The 16316-nt window shown below is 47.1% G+C and overlaps 1 protein-coding gene across 1 annotated transcript in view; it reads right to left on the bottom strand.

Annotated features, from left to right (window-relative positions):
* Positions 1 to 16316, bottom strand: part of LOC119655721 (exostosin-1) — a 265040-nt gene that overhangs the window by 116335 nt on the left and 132389 nt on the right. Inside the window, exon 2 of the mRNA XM_038061754.1 lies at positions 6342 to 6494. Coding sequence (XP_037917682.1) covers positions 6342 to 6494 — 153 coding nt within the window. The remainder of the gene's footprint in view (positions 1 to 6341; positions 6495 to 16316) is intronic.

Here is a 16316-nt window from a genome sequence, read left to right as displayed (position 1 = left end):
CATAATACTTGGGTCCTAGGTAGTAGTCTCGAGAAAGTTCCGCGGTAATTAGCGAACTGCTAATAGCCGGTACACGCCGGGACATACTGGGAGCCCCCGGAGCCGTCGACAACTCCTTGTCGACGTCGATGGCGTGATGTGAGTCTAGCTCTTTCAAGGTCGTAGTTGTGGCATGTATCAGGAGCCAGTCCCTTCGAGATCCTGGTCGGGTAGTGCGCATTCAACCGATATTAGTAGACCGCGTTGCCTGAGCAAGCGCTGATCCGCTCGTAAGTTTCGGGATCAGCTAATCATAGGTCAGGCTTCATGGAACCGGGGTTTCTGACTATTCTGGCTCGCTCCCTTGCACATGATGTGCTGGTAAAAATTTAAATGGCGAAAACAAACAATACGAACGAGGAGATGGTGGGAGTGGAGAATGAGTTGGCCGCGCTTGTGCGCAGCACGAAAATATATGACTCGCCTCAACGCCCAGCGAAGGTCGCAATAAGGACTGAAATACCTAACGAGATATCGGCATGCACAACCAAAAAGGAAGACACGCAAAGTGATGTGACACCTGCGATGCAGACGACAAACCAGACATTACGACGCAGTGCTTTTGTTGCAGAAAGAGGCACAGTGGAAACTTCTAAAACTGACTAGATGGTTTCGAATATCAGCCGAGTGGGAGCGCTGTCGACTACTCTAGCCAAAGCAAGAGGAAAGGCTTGTTAAGAAATGCGCGGCAGTTGTGAAGTGGATGTGATCTGTGACGTCCTTCTAGAAAACGTCAGCAAAGGCGTGAAAAACGGGCTGATGGGGCTGGAGGAGCTCCTGGACAGAACTTCGTACTACAGGCGAACGTGAAGGGTAACAGAAAATGCGCGGAAAGCAGAAACGACCGTGCCTCCCGGTAAGAACACCACGAGCGCTAAACGGATCACAGCCCGTTGCAGAGCGAACTGGGGAAAAAACGAAAGGAGGAAGGGACATCTGAAGAAGACTTCACTCAGGTACTCCTCATAGTTCAAAAAGAAGAAGGCTAAGAGAGAGACAAGAGGCAACAACACGCCGCATCATCAGAAAACCCTCTGCTTGAAATTAAGGCGGACACGAAGGATGTTAGCGCTCCAAGAAAAGGCGGGCGACGAAGGAGGACTAGACCGCCAGCGCTGCTGAAGCCGACGAAGGCAACAAACGAAGGGTGGTGAAGTCCTAATCGAACTAGGCCCGAGGACAACAAATAAAGGTACGTTCTGTGAAGCAGTCAAGAGGCTTCTGGGAGAGAAAGCTTTGGTTTGTAGCCTAAATCCAACGTGCTGTCTGGAAAACTGAGACCTTGACTTCCTCACAAAAAAAAAAAAAAACAAGGTAAAAAAGGCCATCAAACGTGAATGTATGGAGGTTACCAATGTTCGGATTGATATCACATCTGCGAACTCCCGAGGCCAAAAACTCGCTGTAGAAATTGCGGAGCAATACGCGAGGAAGCTTCTAAACAGCTTGAAAATCACAATTGGTTGGGTGGTGTATAGGATACGAATCCGGGCCGAATGTTTGGATTATGGGCACACGTCCGCAACCTATCCGGGACCTGACACAAGGGAAACATGCCTCAAATACGGTGAGGCAGACCATAAAACGAGCACCTGCAACGAAAAGGACAGTTGCATCCTATGGAAGAGAACGATGCATACACTGCGGGCTCGGGACGGTGTCCAGTCTTCAGAGCAGAACTGGAAAAAGCTAGGCCGCCGTCAACATGATTCGTATCCCACAAACCAATATAAACCGGAGGGCAACCGCTCATCAGATGCTAACGCAGTTCGCTGCGGAGACCAAAGCTGATCTAGTGCCCATCAGTGAGCAGTACCAAAGCAAGGACGCAGCTTCATGGCACTCTGACATATCAGGTACCGTTGTCATCTGGGTTGGGAACGATACCCACCTTAGGGTTCTTGCCCAAGGCCGAGGGAACAACTTTGTCCGGATTTGGTATTTAGGGGTAACGTTTTTTTATGTTTATCTAACATCGAATGAGACCATGCCGGACTTTCGATGCAAGCTTGATGCCCTGGAGAACCCTACCTTGGCACAGAGGGGCGGATCCTGATCGGGGGTGAATGGGGCACGCCTCATCCAGACTGCAGAGGGAAACGAATTTTCGAAATGGAGGCGAGAACAGGACTTGCAGTTTGAACAGTCGTCGACTTGTAGTTTTAAACAGTCGTCGGAGTCACAGGTGGCGCTGGTAGGCAGATGGAGAGCTCTGGAAGACTTCTCGGCAAGCGACCATCAATTACCTTCGAAATAGTTGACACAAACTCTCGGTGTGCGCCCAGTACTCTATTTGTGCATGGGTGTTGAACAACAGGAGGTTTGTCGAAACTCTTGGAACAGATGGGGCCGCGCTAGAGGCTACTACTTGGGGGTGTGGCGCTGCAGCTGACACTGTCGAAAATGCAGTTATGAATCTGATAACGACAGCCTGCGGGAGGGCATCGAGATGTGCAAATCTTCTATGTGTTATACTGCTCCGGAAGCAATGTCAGAAACTCCGCCGCTTGACCCAACGTCCAAATGACCGCGAGGAGGCATGTACCATAATTACGTAGTACAAGTCAGCCAAAAGGAGACTCCGTAGTGCAATAAATAGGAGCAAAGCTTGCTGCTGGCAGGATCTGCCCGATGAGTTGAATAGATATCCGTGCGACTCGCTTACAACCTGGTAACCCGAAAAATCGGAGCGTTTGGTACGGGCACTACTCCCTGTGCACCCCGTACGGGATAACTTCGGCGCGAAAAACGGCGAGGACTGTCCACTTTTCGCTATAAAAGAGTTGGACCGATGGTATTCCAGTAGAGATATACAAACTGGTGTCCGAATATCGGGCGGAGGTACTACTCGGCGCTTGTCGTTAGATGCACTGCCGAACAGGGGCAAACTAGACTTGGCATATTGATGCGACGGGTGAGCGGATGAATGCCTGCTCATTGTTTCAACCTTGTACTGGAAAAAAGCGAAGTAGTTATTCTCGGTGTCCGGATTGCTGACTGGTTGACTGGTTAGAGCACAAGGCTGTCGTACGGAATATCGCGGTTCAAATATCACTGGTGACAGTGGGGTTTGTATCGTGATTTGACGTCGGATACCAGTCGACTGAGCTGTGAATGAGTACCTTAGGCAATAGGTAATAATCTCGGGCGAGCGCAATGCTGACCACATTGCCTTCTACAGTGTTACTGTAGTGTACCGTTACGGCCTTGAATGAAGTGCTCTAACACATTTTAAGGCCCGGATCCAAAATGCATTGTTGTGCCAAAGGTTATTATTATTTTAAAAAAAATTTAAACTCGCGTCCCATATCGTTCGGCGAGTAGATAATCGAGTCAATACCAACGGTAAAGTACCTTGGACTGACTCTTTTTCAAGTAAATCAACGCAACAGCGAACAGGGCTGCAGCTGGAGTTTAGGTCTTAAATAGGCTAATGGTAAATATTGGGGGCTCTATGGCCAGCAGGTGACGTCTAATGATGAGTTCAATGCAGTCTGAACTGCTCTACGGCGCAGAGGTATCGGCTGACGCTCTTGACATACTTCCTTGTCGTAAGCGCCTCGCGGAAATACAAAGACGGGGAGCTCTGCCTACCACACTGTCAGAGACAGGCCGGCCGTGATGGTGATCGTGGGAATGATCCCCGTTGCCCCTCTTTCTAAGGAGCGTAAAGCCATATACAAACGCAAGTGGTTGCTCGTGAAGAACGGCAACACACCCTAGATGAGTGGGAACTCTCTTGGCAAAATGAAACTAGAGGCAGATGGACTGCACGGCTCATTGGCAACTTAGGTGCCTTCATGAATCGGAAGCATGATGATCGGGTGTTTTGCAATGGAGTTGTGGACGCTGCCCATCACACTTTTTTTTCTTGTGGAAGGTGGGATGGGATTCGACAGTAGCTCTATTTACAGGGGATCTCTCTCCAGATAACATTGCCGAAGAGATGTTGAGAAGGAGGTGGAGCCATGTTGCACATTACTTTCGGGTTCTTATCATTGCAAAGAAGATAGAACTCGACCGGTGGAGGGGCCGGACGGCAGAGAGTTCCTTAAACCAACAGTTCTCTTCCCCCTCTCCCCTCCCTTTGGTAAAAGGAATTCCTTGATTTTAAGGCGGCGCGAGGTGGGATAGTTCGGGGGCTAGCTCGAAATATTGTGACAAACGGATCTAAACCGGCTGTCTGACGATTGGGAGGTGTTTAGTTGGTAGTCCGACGAGGTACCGTTGCGGTAGTTCAAGATTCTTCGCGTAAATGCATTCACCTATTAAGGCAGGATATCTTAGGGGCTGTCCATAAGGAGAGATTCTCTCTCATCTGGTAATGGACGCCTTACTATGGCTCCTGAAGTACATAAAAGTCTTCTCAAAAGCATTTGCGGACGATTTAGCCGTAATAATTACCGGCAAGTATGTGACCGGTTGAATGCAACGGACTGACGCTAGGAAGACTGGACTAGTTATGTTCATTAGAAATGTCATGTGGAGCAGCTACACGCTACCCACCTTAGCAGGGACGGAAATCCATTTGGTACAAATAGTCAATTATTAGGAGTACATCGCGATTCGAAGCTAATGTGGAAGCACTATATCCAGGAACAATATCAGAAATCCTGCAGATTACTCTGGTGCTATAGGACTGTGATAGGTAGGACGCAGGATTCATTGGATGTATACATCCATAATAAAACCCATTTTGATGTATGCATGCATCGTCGGAACCCTCAGCTTTAGTAACAGCAAGAAGCAGCAGGCGCAGATACAAAGGTTCGGTTGCCTAAGTAAAGCAATGAGGACTATGCCAACTGCGGCACTCGAAGTTATTCGAAATCTACCCCCGTTCATTTGGAGGTGAAACGGAAAGCAGTCAAGGACCCATATAGACTCGATACACTTGGCGTGCGGAAAGGCGGCCAATCATACGATCATGCGTCTATCTGGAACTTCCTTAAAAAATATCAGGTGGCTCTGACGACCGTCGATCATACGGCTTCCAGGATCGTTTTTGAAAAGTCGTACCCTGTCGTAATCACCAAAAGAGAAGAATGGTCGATAAATGGCCGGAAGTCTTTTGGGATTGGAGGTCTTCACTGACTGGTCAGCCATGGAAGATAGATCGAGCGCAGGGGTGGCTGGGAACGCCGTAGCCGAGAGCTACTTAATAGGCGATTTACGGGGATAGTACAATAGACCTAACAAAGGCCTAAGTGTTGAAACTCCTCAGGCTCCCTCCACTAAACTAAATTAAACTGGGAGCTCCAGGACTGAACAAGACTGCCTGAAATCGATAAATCGAAAACAATTTTTTCACCCCGTAAAAATATTTCATCTACCAAAAACCCTGGGGTTCAGATTGTCCGAGGGTGCAGGAGATTTCTTCGCTCTTACACGGAATTAAAATTTCATTTCAAAATGACTGGCCAATATGGTCCCATTTATTCTCCCGTTTTCGGTATTTTCCCACGGTCCTAAATTCATCTGCAGCCCGGCTAGGTTAGAAGTTTCACTCTCCATTGCAGCCCTCCACAGGCGCCAGTATATCATTCATCTGCTCATTTAGTATTCAATTATAGTCCTGAATGGTTGTTATTGCTCTTATTATTTATTCACTGCCTATTGCTGGAGTCTGGTGATTTGTGCGTATCCATTCATCCGCACTGAGTTCAATTGAAATATTTGTTGGTGTAGCTGATCCCAGTTTACAGGACTGACGAGATACAATAATTATCTGATTTATTTGCGGCATAAGCTGGAACCAGTTGGAGTCAGATGAAAGCAAATTCATATTTTTAATTGCGGACTTATCGAAGGGACGAAAACAAGTGGCATATCAGGTCAGCTCTCTCGCAGATACGCTCGAAATAGACGAAAATCTGCTTTGATGAACCTATTATCTATATCCATAGATACACAGCTTTTCTTCAAACCTACCCTTCCCGAAGGAAACGTGTTGACATACTTAATCAGTTTATTCTGTTGGCAGTCCAAATTGGACTAAGAAATCTCCGTCAGTGTTCAAACTAACTTGAGTAATTCCCATCCATCGTTTAACATAGACCGGAATAAGACCTCATTTGTATAGGGTGTAATCGAGCTCGAAGCTGGCGCTCTGCAAGGAGGTCGATGAAGCAACCGAACCGGACAAATGGACGACTCCATCCAATCCATTCGAACACGTTTCAATCTGGTCCCCAAATAACCATAACCATTCCATCCGTCCAATATCGAATCTTGTCTTCAGCAAGTATTACTCCGATCCCATATTAGGAAAGCATTTAAGTGAGTCCTGGCACTGAACTTACCTGTCATATTCTCGGTTGTCCTCATCGCATCGAGCGTCCTGCAAATCCCTCCAGCTCTTTCCATGACGGCAAGTAGTCACCAGAACTAAATCCCGGGCGTTATGCAAATGAAAAAGTGAATTTCTCGTCTCTGAACCGATTCCGTGGACATATCTGAAATTGAATACAAAATAGACAGAATAGACCGCATTAATCCAATTTTCATTCTCATTCATGGGGCAATAGACTACAACTGGCAAGGAGAGTGGTAAATGGTGGCAAGGAACATTCAATGGAGGCAATGGACGAGTCGAAGCTGGACCAACCAAGGACAGGCGACCAGGCTTCAGTTAAACAAGCAGCAGAGTCACCCATCCGCTCCAAGGATCCCCTAAGTTGGGCCTTGGTTTTATTATTGATTTAAATTCAGCATTTCATTTACAATTGCAGACATTGTCCTGTTTGTTGCTCTTATACCGGAGGTTCTCGAGACAGGATAAAGGTAAACAGACACAGACCAAGATTTAATCGAATTAAGTTTCAGTTCAGGATAAGTAACGTTGTCCAATTGTATCGAATAGGGATCAGTGGGTTGACAGAGGGAAATTCCAAGTGTTGAACTAATGACTTATACATTTGGATTAAATGGAGGCTTATCCTGTATAGATTAAGGTGGGCAGTAGGATTTTAGACTAGTACGGTTCGAAATAACTGGGCTTCCAAATAGGTAATTTGGAAATAATATGGCCTTAAGATGAGTGAATGTGAAGCTAATTGAAGGTTGGTAGATTATAGATACCAAATGATGGGCTTAAAGTGCACCCTGGCGGGCACCAACCTAGATAGGACATAGTATGTCAGATGCGGATACCCGCATCTGGCCGGGCTCCCGGCCGTCGATATCCAACGACCGCAGTTCCTCAGTAGTGGGAAACTTGGCTACTGTGGCATCTAATGCTACAAGAGATAATGGTGGAGTGGAAATTAGGTCCACACCGGATCCTTTTAGGAGTTCGAAGCTTGGGAGATCACCACCGAGAACAATGGTTCTTTTTGGTAGTCGAGATTCGTCGCGGGACTCTGAAAGAAACACGAATAGTCCCTTAATCGACATCATTCCTTGTGGCGCAAGGCGCGAAAGCAAACTGGAACATATCGGAATGGCGTTCGTTACACTCGGGGAACGAATAAATGAACTGTGCGAGTTCATCAAGGAGAGGCGGAATATCCACCAAAATATTCGAGCCTTGATAAGAGGCATTAAACTATCTTATATCAAGCACTCGAAAAAAAGAATTCCCAAGCGTCAGTTGGCAAGGTCACAAGGGAAACGCAGGTGACGCCTCCCCGTGATAAAGCAGGCGGGAAGACAGGAAAACGGGCTAGAGACGGTACCAGCGAGCCTCTTGGGCCACAGCAAGTCCCGAAGAAGAAAAAAGCCTCTTCACCAAAGAAGGCGGAGCCGGCGAGAGTACCCGCGAAAGTCGGTAATCTCACGATTGCAGCCACTACACCTACAAAAATGGGAGAAACCAACGCCCGGAGGCCCGAACAATGGACTAAGGTGAGCAACAAGAGGAAAAAGGACAAAAAGAAGCTCCGCCCGGAAATAATAATTATTTCCAAGAAGGGAAATATGTTCTATGCCGACATCCTCCGAAAGGTGAAGTCAGACCCGGAATTGAAGGATTTTGGGGATAGTGTGAGCCGTATCAGGCGAACACAGAGAGGGGATCTGATGCTGGAGTTAAGTAGATCCGCCGACAAGTCGGCCGATAACTTCCGCGGGCAGGTGGAAAGTGTACTAGGAGAGGAAGCTGAGGTAAGAGCTCAGAAACAGAAGATAGTGGTTGAATGCAAGGACCTAGATGAGGTCACCTCACGGGAGGACATCTGTGCTGCGCTAAAGCAACAGTTCAACCTTAGCGATATAGACCAGAGTGCCGTAAAAAGGATGAAGAAGGCATATGGCGGCACACACACCGCTATTATTAGTTTGCCGGCGGAATCAGCTATTAAGTTAATTACCGCGGGCAAAGTAAGAGTAGGTTGGGTCGTGTGCAGGCTCAGGGAGCAAATATCTCTAAAGAGATGCTTCAGATGCCTCGATTTCGGCCATTTTGCGGCGGCATGCACTAGCCAGCATGATAGGTCGAGGAGTTGCAGGAAGTGTGGGGAAGAGGGCCACCTCATCAAAGATTGCACCGGAGATCCACGGTGTATGCTATGTAGTGGGAAAGAGGGCGTGGACGACCGGCATGTTGCGGGAAGCAGCAGATGTCCGGTATATAGGAGGGTGCTGAACCGCACAGGCAAATGATATTGATATAAATCAATCTCAATCACTGTGAGGCAGCTCAGGATCTGCTCTCGCAAACCATTCGAGAGTCGAATGTGTATGTCGTGGTTATTTGCGAGCCGTACAGAAACCACGGCGGTGCGACTTGGGCGGTGGATGCGTCTGGCAACGCCGCAATCTGGGCGTGCGGAAGACAGGCCATTCAGGAAGTCATGCCCCCCCCCCCGCAGCCGGTTTTATAAGGACGAAGGTCAATGGTGTCCATATTTACAGCTGCTACGCTCCTCCTAGTGCAACCTTAGCACAATATGAGGAGATGTTAGACAGTCTGGTGTTGGACGCTAGAGACCGGAGCCCTAAAATCATTGCGGGCGATTTCAACGCGTGGGCCCTGGAGTGGGGAAGCTGATCGACGAACACCAGAGGTCAAATTCTGTTGGAGTCATTTGCGGAGCTGGACATCGTGCTGGCCAACGTTGGATGCGTGCCCACCTTTCGAGGAAGAGGGTCGGGTTCGATCGTTGACCTGACATTTGTTAGCACTTCACTGGTGAGGGAGATGGCTTGGCAAGTGAGTGAGCACTACACCCACAGTGACCACCAGGCCATCTTCCTCCGCATTGGGAACCGGGGAACCAGTCAACGACGCTCTGGAGGTGGAAAGGCTAAGGCGCTTGGCTGGTCTATCGGAGCTTTCGACGAGGAGACATTCCTGGCCGCATTAGAGGGAGCCCATGATCTGGATGGAACAGCGGTGGAAAGGGTCACATAGCTGTCTCACCGTGTAATCGAAGCATGCGACGCTACGATGCCACGACGACGTTTGCACCACGGCAAGAGGCCAAACTACTGGTGGAACTTGGAGATCGCTGCCTTGAGATCCTCTTGTCTCCGAGCGAGGAGACTTTCCCACAGGACAAGGGGAAGGCTGGAGTACCAGGAGCGTGAGGAGGAATACAGGGATCTGCGAAGCAACCTTAAGAAGGCCATTCGGAGAAGCAAGCGGGAATGCTACCAGAAGCTCTGCATGGAGGCTAATACGAATCCGTGGGGTACAGCCTATCAAGTTGTAATGAAGAAGATCCGCGGGCAAAAATCACCTCGAGTGACATGCCCACGGTTCTTGTTGAAAATAATTACAACTCTTTTCCCGCAGCAGGAGCAGGACGAAAGAGAACCCCAACTGGCAGCTCAGCAGGACGTCTTCTCGATCCCTGATGTTACCGAAGAGGAACTTTGGGAAATCTACGTATTGGGGACAGTAAGGCTCCGGGATTGGACGGAATTCCGAACAAGGCTCTGAAGGTGGCGGTCAAGGCCAGACCAAGGTGGTTCGCAAGCACATTCCAATCGTGCATGGCGGAAGGAGTGTTTCCCACCCAGTGGAAGAGGCAGAAGCTATATGGGTTTCGACGAGCCCGTTCTACGGTCGATGCAGTAGCAAAGGTCGTGGAATCGGCTCGAATGGCCATGGGCAAATGCTGTGGTCTGGTGACGCTGGACGTCAAAAATGCTTTTAACTCAGCCAACTGGGGCTGGATTAAGGGCACTTTGGCCAAACTCGATGTTCCTAGCTACTTGGCTCGGCTCATCGAGAGTTACCTTTCGGACAGACTTCTCTGGTACGAGACGGACGACGGGCCGAAGGAGTATATTGTGACAGCAGGTGTGCCTCAAGGTTCTGTATTGGGACCGCTGCTGTGGAACACAATGTACGATGGAGTGCTTGGCCTTCGCGTGCCGGAGGAGACAACGCTGATTGGTTTTGCGGACGACCTGGCGGTAGTTGCAATTGCAAAGCATCCGGAGGACGTGGAGCTTTATGCAAATGAAGCCATTCACACCATCAAGTCATGGTTACGAATGGCCAAGCCGGATCTGGCGGACGAAAAGACGGAGGCAGTCCTCATTACCAACCGTAGGAAGAACAACACGGTTACCACCCAAGTTGGTAATCGTGAGGTCGTCTCAAAATCGGTTGTCAAATACCTGGGGGTGATGATCGATGCCAAGCTGAGTTTCAAGAGACACTTGGATTATGCGCGAGAGAAGGCAGCAAATGCCAGCTCATCCCTTGCAAGGATGATGCCTAACTTGAGAGGGCCGAAGTATAGTCGCAGGTTACTCATCGCGGGAGTGGTGAGGTCGATCCTGCTATACGCGGCCCCTGTCTGGGCGGGAGCGTTGAACCACGCTGTCAACCGGAGGAAGATAAGTTCGGCATACCGGCCAATCTCGCTAAGGGTGTGCAGTGCATTTAGGACGGCGTCGACGGAGGCAGTGTGTGTCATCGCAGGAATGATCCCTATAGATCTTCTAGCGGACGAGGCACACTGGCTCTACGAAAAACGGAAGGCAAATCCAGCCGAGGTGAATGCGGATTTCCGAAAAGCCATCAGGAGAGAGTTGTGTGGCAAGTGGCAACAACGATGGGATAACTCCAACAAGGGCCGGTGGACCCATACATTGATCCCGTGTATCGAGAAATGGGTCAACCGAAAGCACGGAGAATTGAATTACCACCTGACACAGTTCCTTACCGGGACACAGTGGCTATAGGAAGTACTTGTATCGCTTCGAGTTGGATGAGTCTCCCAACTGTCCTGAATGCGGTGCTACACCCGAGGACCCGGAGCACGTTATGTTCCATTGTCCCAGATTTCTGCAGCAGAAAAGGAAGTCGAATAACTTCTTGGGGGCGGACATCGAGCCCTCGAACCTGGTGGAAGAGATGCTGAAGTCGGAGGAAAACTGGATGGCGGTAAATGAGGCAGTAGCCGTGGTGCAGACAAAACTCCTGGAGTTGGATCGAGCTCGGAAGGCGGCGCGACGGAGACGTGACATGGACGAGCTGGTATAGCAAACCAGAGCTTCCCCCGCGAAAAGTTTAAAAATTATCCTTCTGATCAATTCTGGATGCTACACGACACCCTCTAAAAAAATGGTTGTAAGGAATTCACAAGCGATGAGAAAATGATTTAAAAGGAAAACGACTTGCAGTTTTGTTCATGGCAATGTTAGCTCATCAGATGCTGCCTCACCTCTGCCCAGGTAGTAGCGATTTTATTTGCTCCTTTATATGAATTCGCCGACTCATCATGGATGTGCGTTACATTGAACGAAAATCCACATCATAAGGCGAGGCCTAACCCGACCAAAGTAGAATATAATTTTCGTTTAGAAGTTCGCCATTTATTTCATCACAGACTAAGGTAATTGGAGGATCCCTGTATTTTGGGCTAGTACCTAATTGGAAAAATATGAAGGAGTGAATAATCCCTGGCAAAAGCTTTGGTCATGCTGTTCCTTTGGTAAATCTGAGGTAAGGTTGAGGGTTGATGAGTTGCCTCTGCCCGGGATGCAACCGCAAGTCGTCTCTTTATAATGATTGGGTGCTAGCCCAAAATAGATAGGTGCATAGATCACAAGGATTGGGTCTCCAATTAGCCCGGTCCGGCATCAAGTGAATGGCAGAATCAGGACACCTTGAATTCCCAGACGATGTTTGCGAATACTTTTTACTTGTATCAATACCAACCAAGGAAAGTCTGACAAAGAGACCAATTTTCTTTGACTTCTCCTCTGTCATCAGAAGTGGTACATGTCCTCCTTCTTCCTGCTTTGTCAGTAGAATTAATAACTCTTTCCCAACTACCACGTCAGATATTCATTATTGTTGCATCACATGCAGGCACAGCTGCAATCACTATAATTAACGTCAACGCTTGATGTTGAAGGAATTGATCGAACCAGCGCGTTCTTAATTTACCAAACAATTCCAGCCATCAGCCTTTCTTTGCAAATTGGAGTTAATTGCAAGACGTTGGAAGCTGCAAATGCAGCAGAGTTGAAGTATTCGTAACGCGCTCTAAGAGCCATGTCGGACCTTTCATTGGAACGATAAAGTCTCGGGTAATGTGTGGAAATGCAAGTTTCTTTCATGTCAGTTAATAGGAAAATTGGTCGTTTTGCATACTAGGAAACTCACAAGGCACATCTCAATTGAAGACATGAAAATTGTATGTAAATTGGGATACTGGATCAGATTCCGCTCATTGGACATGTTGCATAAGCTTCACAATTGTAAATAGAAATTCACGTAACAGTTTCAAGTGATAATTATCCAAGGATTTGCGCAAAGATTGGGTGCATAGTCAACTCTGCTTAGCGAATAATTTCAGCCTTCTCTGGTCTCCATAAGGCTTAATAAAATCTATCTCCGAACGAGTCAGTAGTATCAGATTCCAGGACTCGGCGTAAAATTAAGGTCCCCATATCATGGATTAACACTCGTATTGTATCAGTTACACCTCGTCACTTTTTTAATTTACTAACCCACCCAGCCGAAATACACCACTAACATTGATCCACCATCATGTCCAACATCCTTGTACCGGAAAAGCGCAGAAAGGACACCCCGAGCTGGACCCATCCTTCACAGCAACGGCAACAAAGTCATAAAACTGTCAGAAACATAATGGACACGAAGAAGGGTAAGAATGACAACTTATCGCTTCCGAGCAGTCTCACAAGGACACTCCATGACAGCTTATTCCCCCATCCACCATGCGCCATCCGTTAGAAATATACGTTGTTTGTCTATTATCCGAGACATAGTCCTGCCTCACAACCAAATGCTATAAAATGATATTCTTTCCCTGAATTTTCCGTCAGCCTCTTAAACAACCATCAATCAAAGGAACTATAACCGAGTTCATATGTATTTCGTCTCCTTACTATGGTCGGTAACTATAGTCCGGGCACCCCATTAAGCTTCATCGGCACGTTCGTAGTTGGATGGCAATAATGGAGCCCCGTAGGATGGGGTATTCAGATAGAGACTGGAGGACACAGTCGATTAGGTCATAGCTCCAGGGCTAAGTAGTATATCAAAATATCCGAAAGGTACGTAAAAGTTATATTTTTTCGGTTCGTGGAAATCATTACGGCTGGGGATTATGAACAGAACCAAAAGGATATTCTGAACCCAGAAAAATATTGCCACATTATGACTCGCAACGATTTCCTACGCGGACAGAATAAATCACAGCAAGCAGAATGTCCATGGGAGTTATTGCATCTTTCATAATCCCTTGGTGTCGAGTTGACCTGGTTGTGTTTCACTTTCCTTTTCGACGGACTTGTGTCCTTGTTCTTTTGTTTCGTCATTTGTCAACTTGGCACATGCCAATAGCACCATCGATATTAAAATATTAAGTACCTTTCCCTTTGTAATCGCTTCATTCTCATTTAATTTTAACACATTCGTCGGTCGACAAGGAAACTGGGGTGGGATATCCTTTCGCTTGTCGTTTCATGTGGGTTGATTTCGCATATATTCACTTAGTGTGTCAAAAGTTCACTTTAATGTGTGACTCAGCAAATTTACAGGAAAGAGGCGATTTTTGCCTGCTAGAACTCTACTAATAAAAGTAGTATTTCCACCAAACTTTCCAACATTGTGTTACGTGGTAAGAATTAGGATTTTTTTTTTATTTTGCCACTTTTGGGGTTTACTAGTAAATTCAGATTGGAAAGTTTTTGAGGATATAAGTGCTCCCTCCCGGTTCATCAGAAACTCATCAGATTTTAATCGATTGCGAAGTGAACTTGGTGCTATCAAAGTTTGACAGCTTAAGCTGACGTGAAGCCTTTTTCGCATGCATCTAAGAAATAATTAGATATTTTTCACCTCGCGATCCGGTCACGTTTCAAGTTAAGATTGGACAAGCACAGCCAGTGAAACCTGTCTCTTAAAAGGTTCACAATGTGTTGGACCGGGTTGAGTGAATTCATTTGACAGACCAAGATCCACGGATAAATTCCAAAAGTAGCTCGAAAGCTGCCATCATTATACCATTAAAGCCACTAAAAGGACCCCAAGCCAAAATGAAACAGCAATCACATGGCCAAAAGGATTATGAGGACCCTGAATATCGGAGACATTTTCCAGTTCCCTTAAGACTTTTATTTCGGTGGTCAGGTATTCTTCTCTGGAAAATGCTTAGAAGCAAATATTGAAACGTTTCTTTAACAAAAGTGGACATTACCAGTCTGGAAAGTGAAGTCAGGTGCATCACTGAAGAATAAGCTGCTTTCTGTCAGGAGAAAAGGATCATTATTCACAGCGTATCGAGTACCTGGCTTGATGCCCCTTTTAAAAAATTCAACCTCCGAAAGTGAAACTGAAGATGAAAAAGGAATCTTTTAATTAGTTGAGCTTCAAAAAAGGTCATTTAATTTTCAAATTCTTTTCTGCACGTTCCCTTCTGGACAAGCGAAAAAGGGGTTCAAAACTGAAGCGACGAAAAAAATCTTTTCTACTTTCTTAAAAAAAGAAAAAAAAATTGAGTGCATTCCAAGAAAAGTGGTTGTAACAGCCAACAAGTCGGGAAACCGCTTGATTTTTTTCGGATTTTTCGGTTGGGAAGTTTGAGAGAATGATTCCGTGAAAGAAATGATCACTTTTGACCCCCCGCACTCCCCATCTCTACAACAAATGTCAAAACTAAGACCGGCTTTGGAAAGTACTAATCAAGAACTCTTATTTGATACCCCACATGACTATATTTGATGCAAAAAAAAATGTACACCCCCCCTTTTGCACGTATGGGGACCCGCCCCCCCTTAAATTCGATGTAGAATTATGTAACTCACTCTATGCGTGAGCGTTCACAGTTTCCACCTTTCCACCAAATTTGGTGTCAATCGCTACAACTGTCTCCGAGAAAAATGCGTGTGACGGACGGACGGACAGACAGACAGCGTTATAGCCAACGAAGGTGATGTAGACACTTATCGGAAATGGGGAACTGGTTTAATTGTAAACCTGACTTTTGTCAGCCCTGTGCTGGCACGTGACATGTCCTGGCAAATTAACGAGGACTTCACGTACAGCGACCAACAGGCAATCATATTTGAACTAAGGAGGGAGTCACAAGGCAGGAGACCCGCACTCCAGAAGCCGAAATCCAAAAGAACACCAGAATGGTCTGCAAAAGCAATGCATGAACAAACATTCATGGAAATGCGATTAGACCTGCCTAACAAAGCAGGCAACTACACGGATAGAGCTCTGCATGTCAGACAAAGCATGTCTAAAACATGTGATGCGTCCATGCCTAGGAGATGCTCATTTCCCACTAGAAGACCCAATTATTGGTAAAATAGTTAGCTTGCCAACCTTCGATCGATTTGTCACAGAACCAGATGAATGGCTCAGAGGGCAATAGGTAGGATCGATCAATGGAAAAAGGAGCATGCCTATAGAGAAGCCCGCAATAACCTCAAGCTCACCATCCAGCGGAGTAAGAGGGCATGTTTTAAGGAGTTCTATTCGGAAGCGAATATAACTCCGTGGGGTAGAGCCTATAAAATCGTGACAGGATTTAGTGGCCGATCACCTCTGCAGATCCCGTGCCCTAGCTCTTGTTGAAAACAATCTAGGCCCTTCAATATGACGCCGATTACACCAGCCACCAGGGATGAACTGCTGGAGATCTGCAATGGAATAGGCGACAGCCAAGTCCCTGGTCTAGACGATATACCGAATAAGGCCCTCAAAGCTGCCGTCAAATGTAGACCGGATATGTTCGCGGAGCTGTTCGAAACGTGCATGTCCGAGGGTATCTTTCTTGCACCAGGGAAAAGGCAGAAGCTGATGCTGCTGCAAACCTCCAGGGTAACCGTCTTCCTAT

Source organism: Hermetia illucens, chromosome 4 (assembly GCF_905115235.1).
Source record: "Hermetia illucens chromosome 4, iHerIll2.2.curated.20191125, whole genome shotgun sequence".
NCBI classification, from domain to species: Eukaryota; Metazoa; Arthropoda; class Insecta; order Diptera; family Stratiomyidae; genus Hermetia; species Hermetia illucens.
This window is presented reverse-complemented; position numbering and strand designations above follow the sequence as displayed.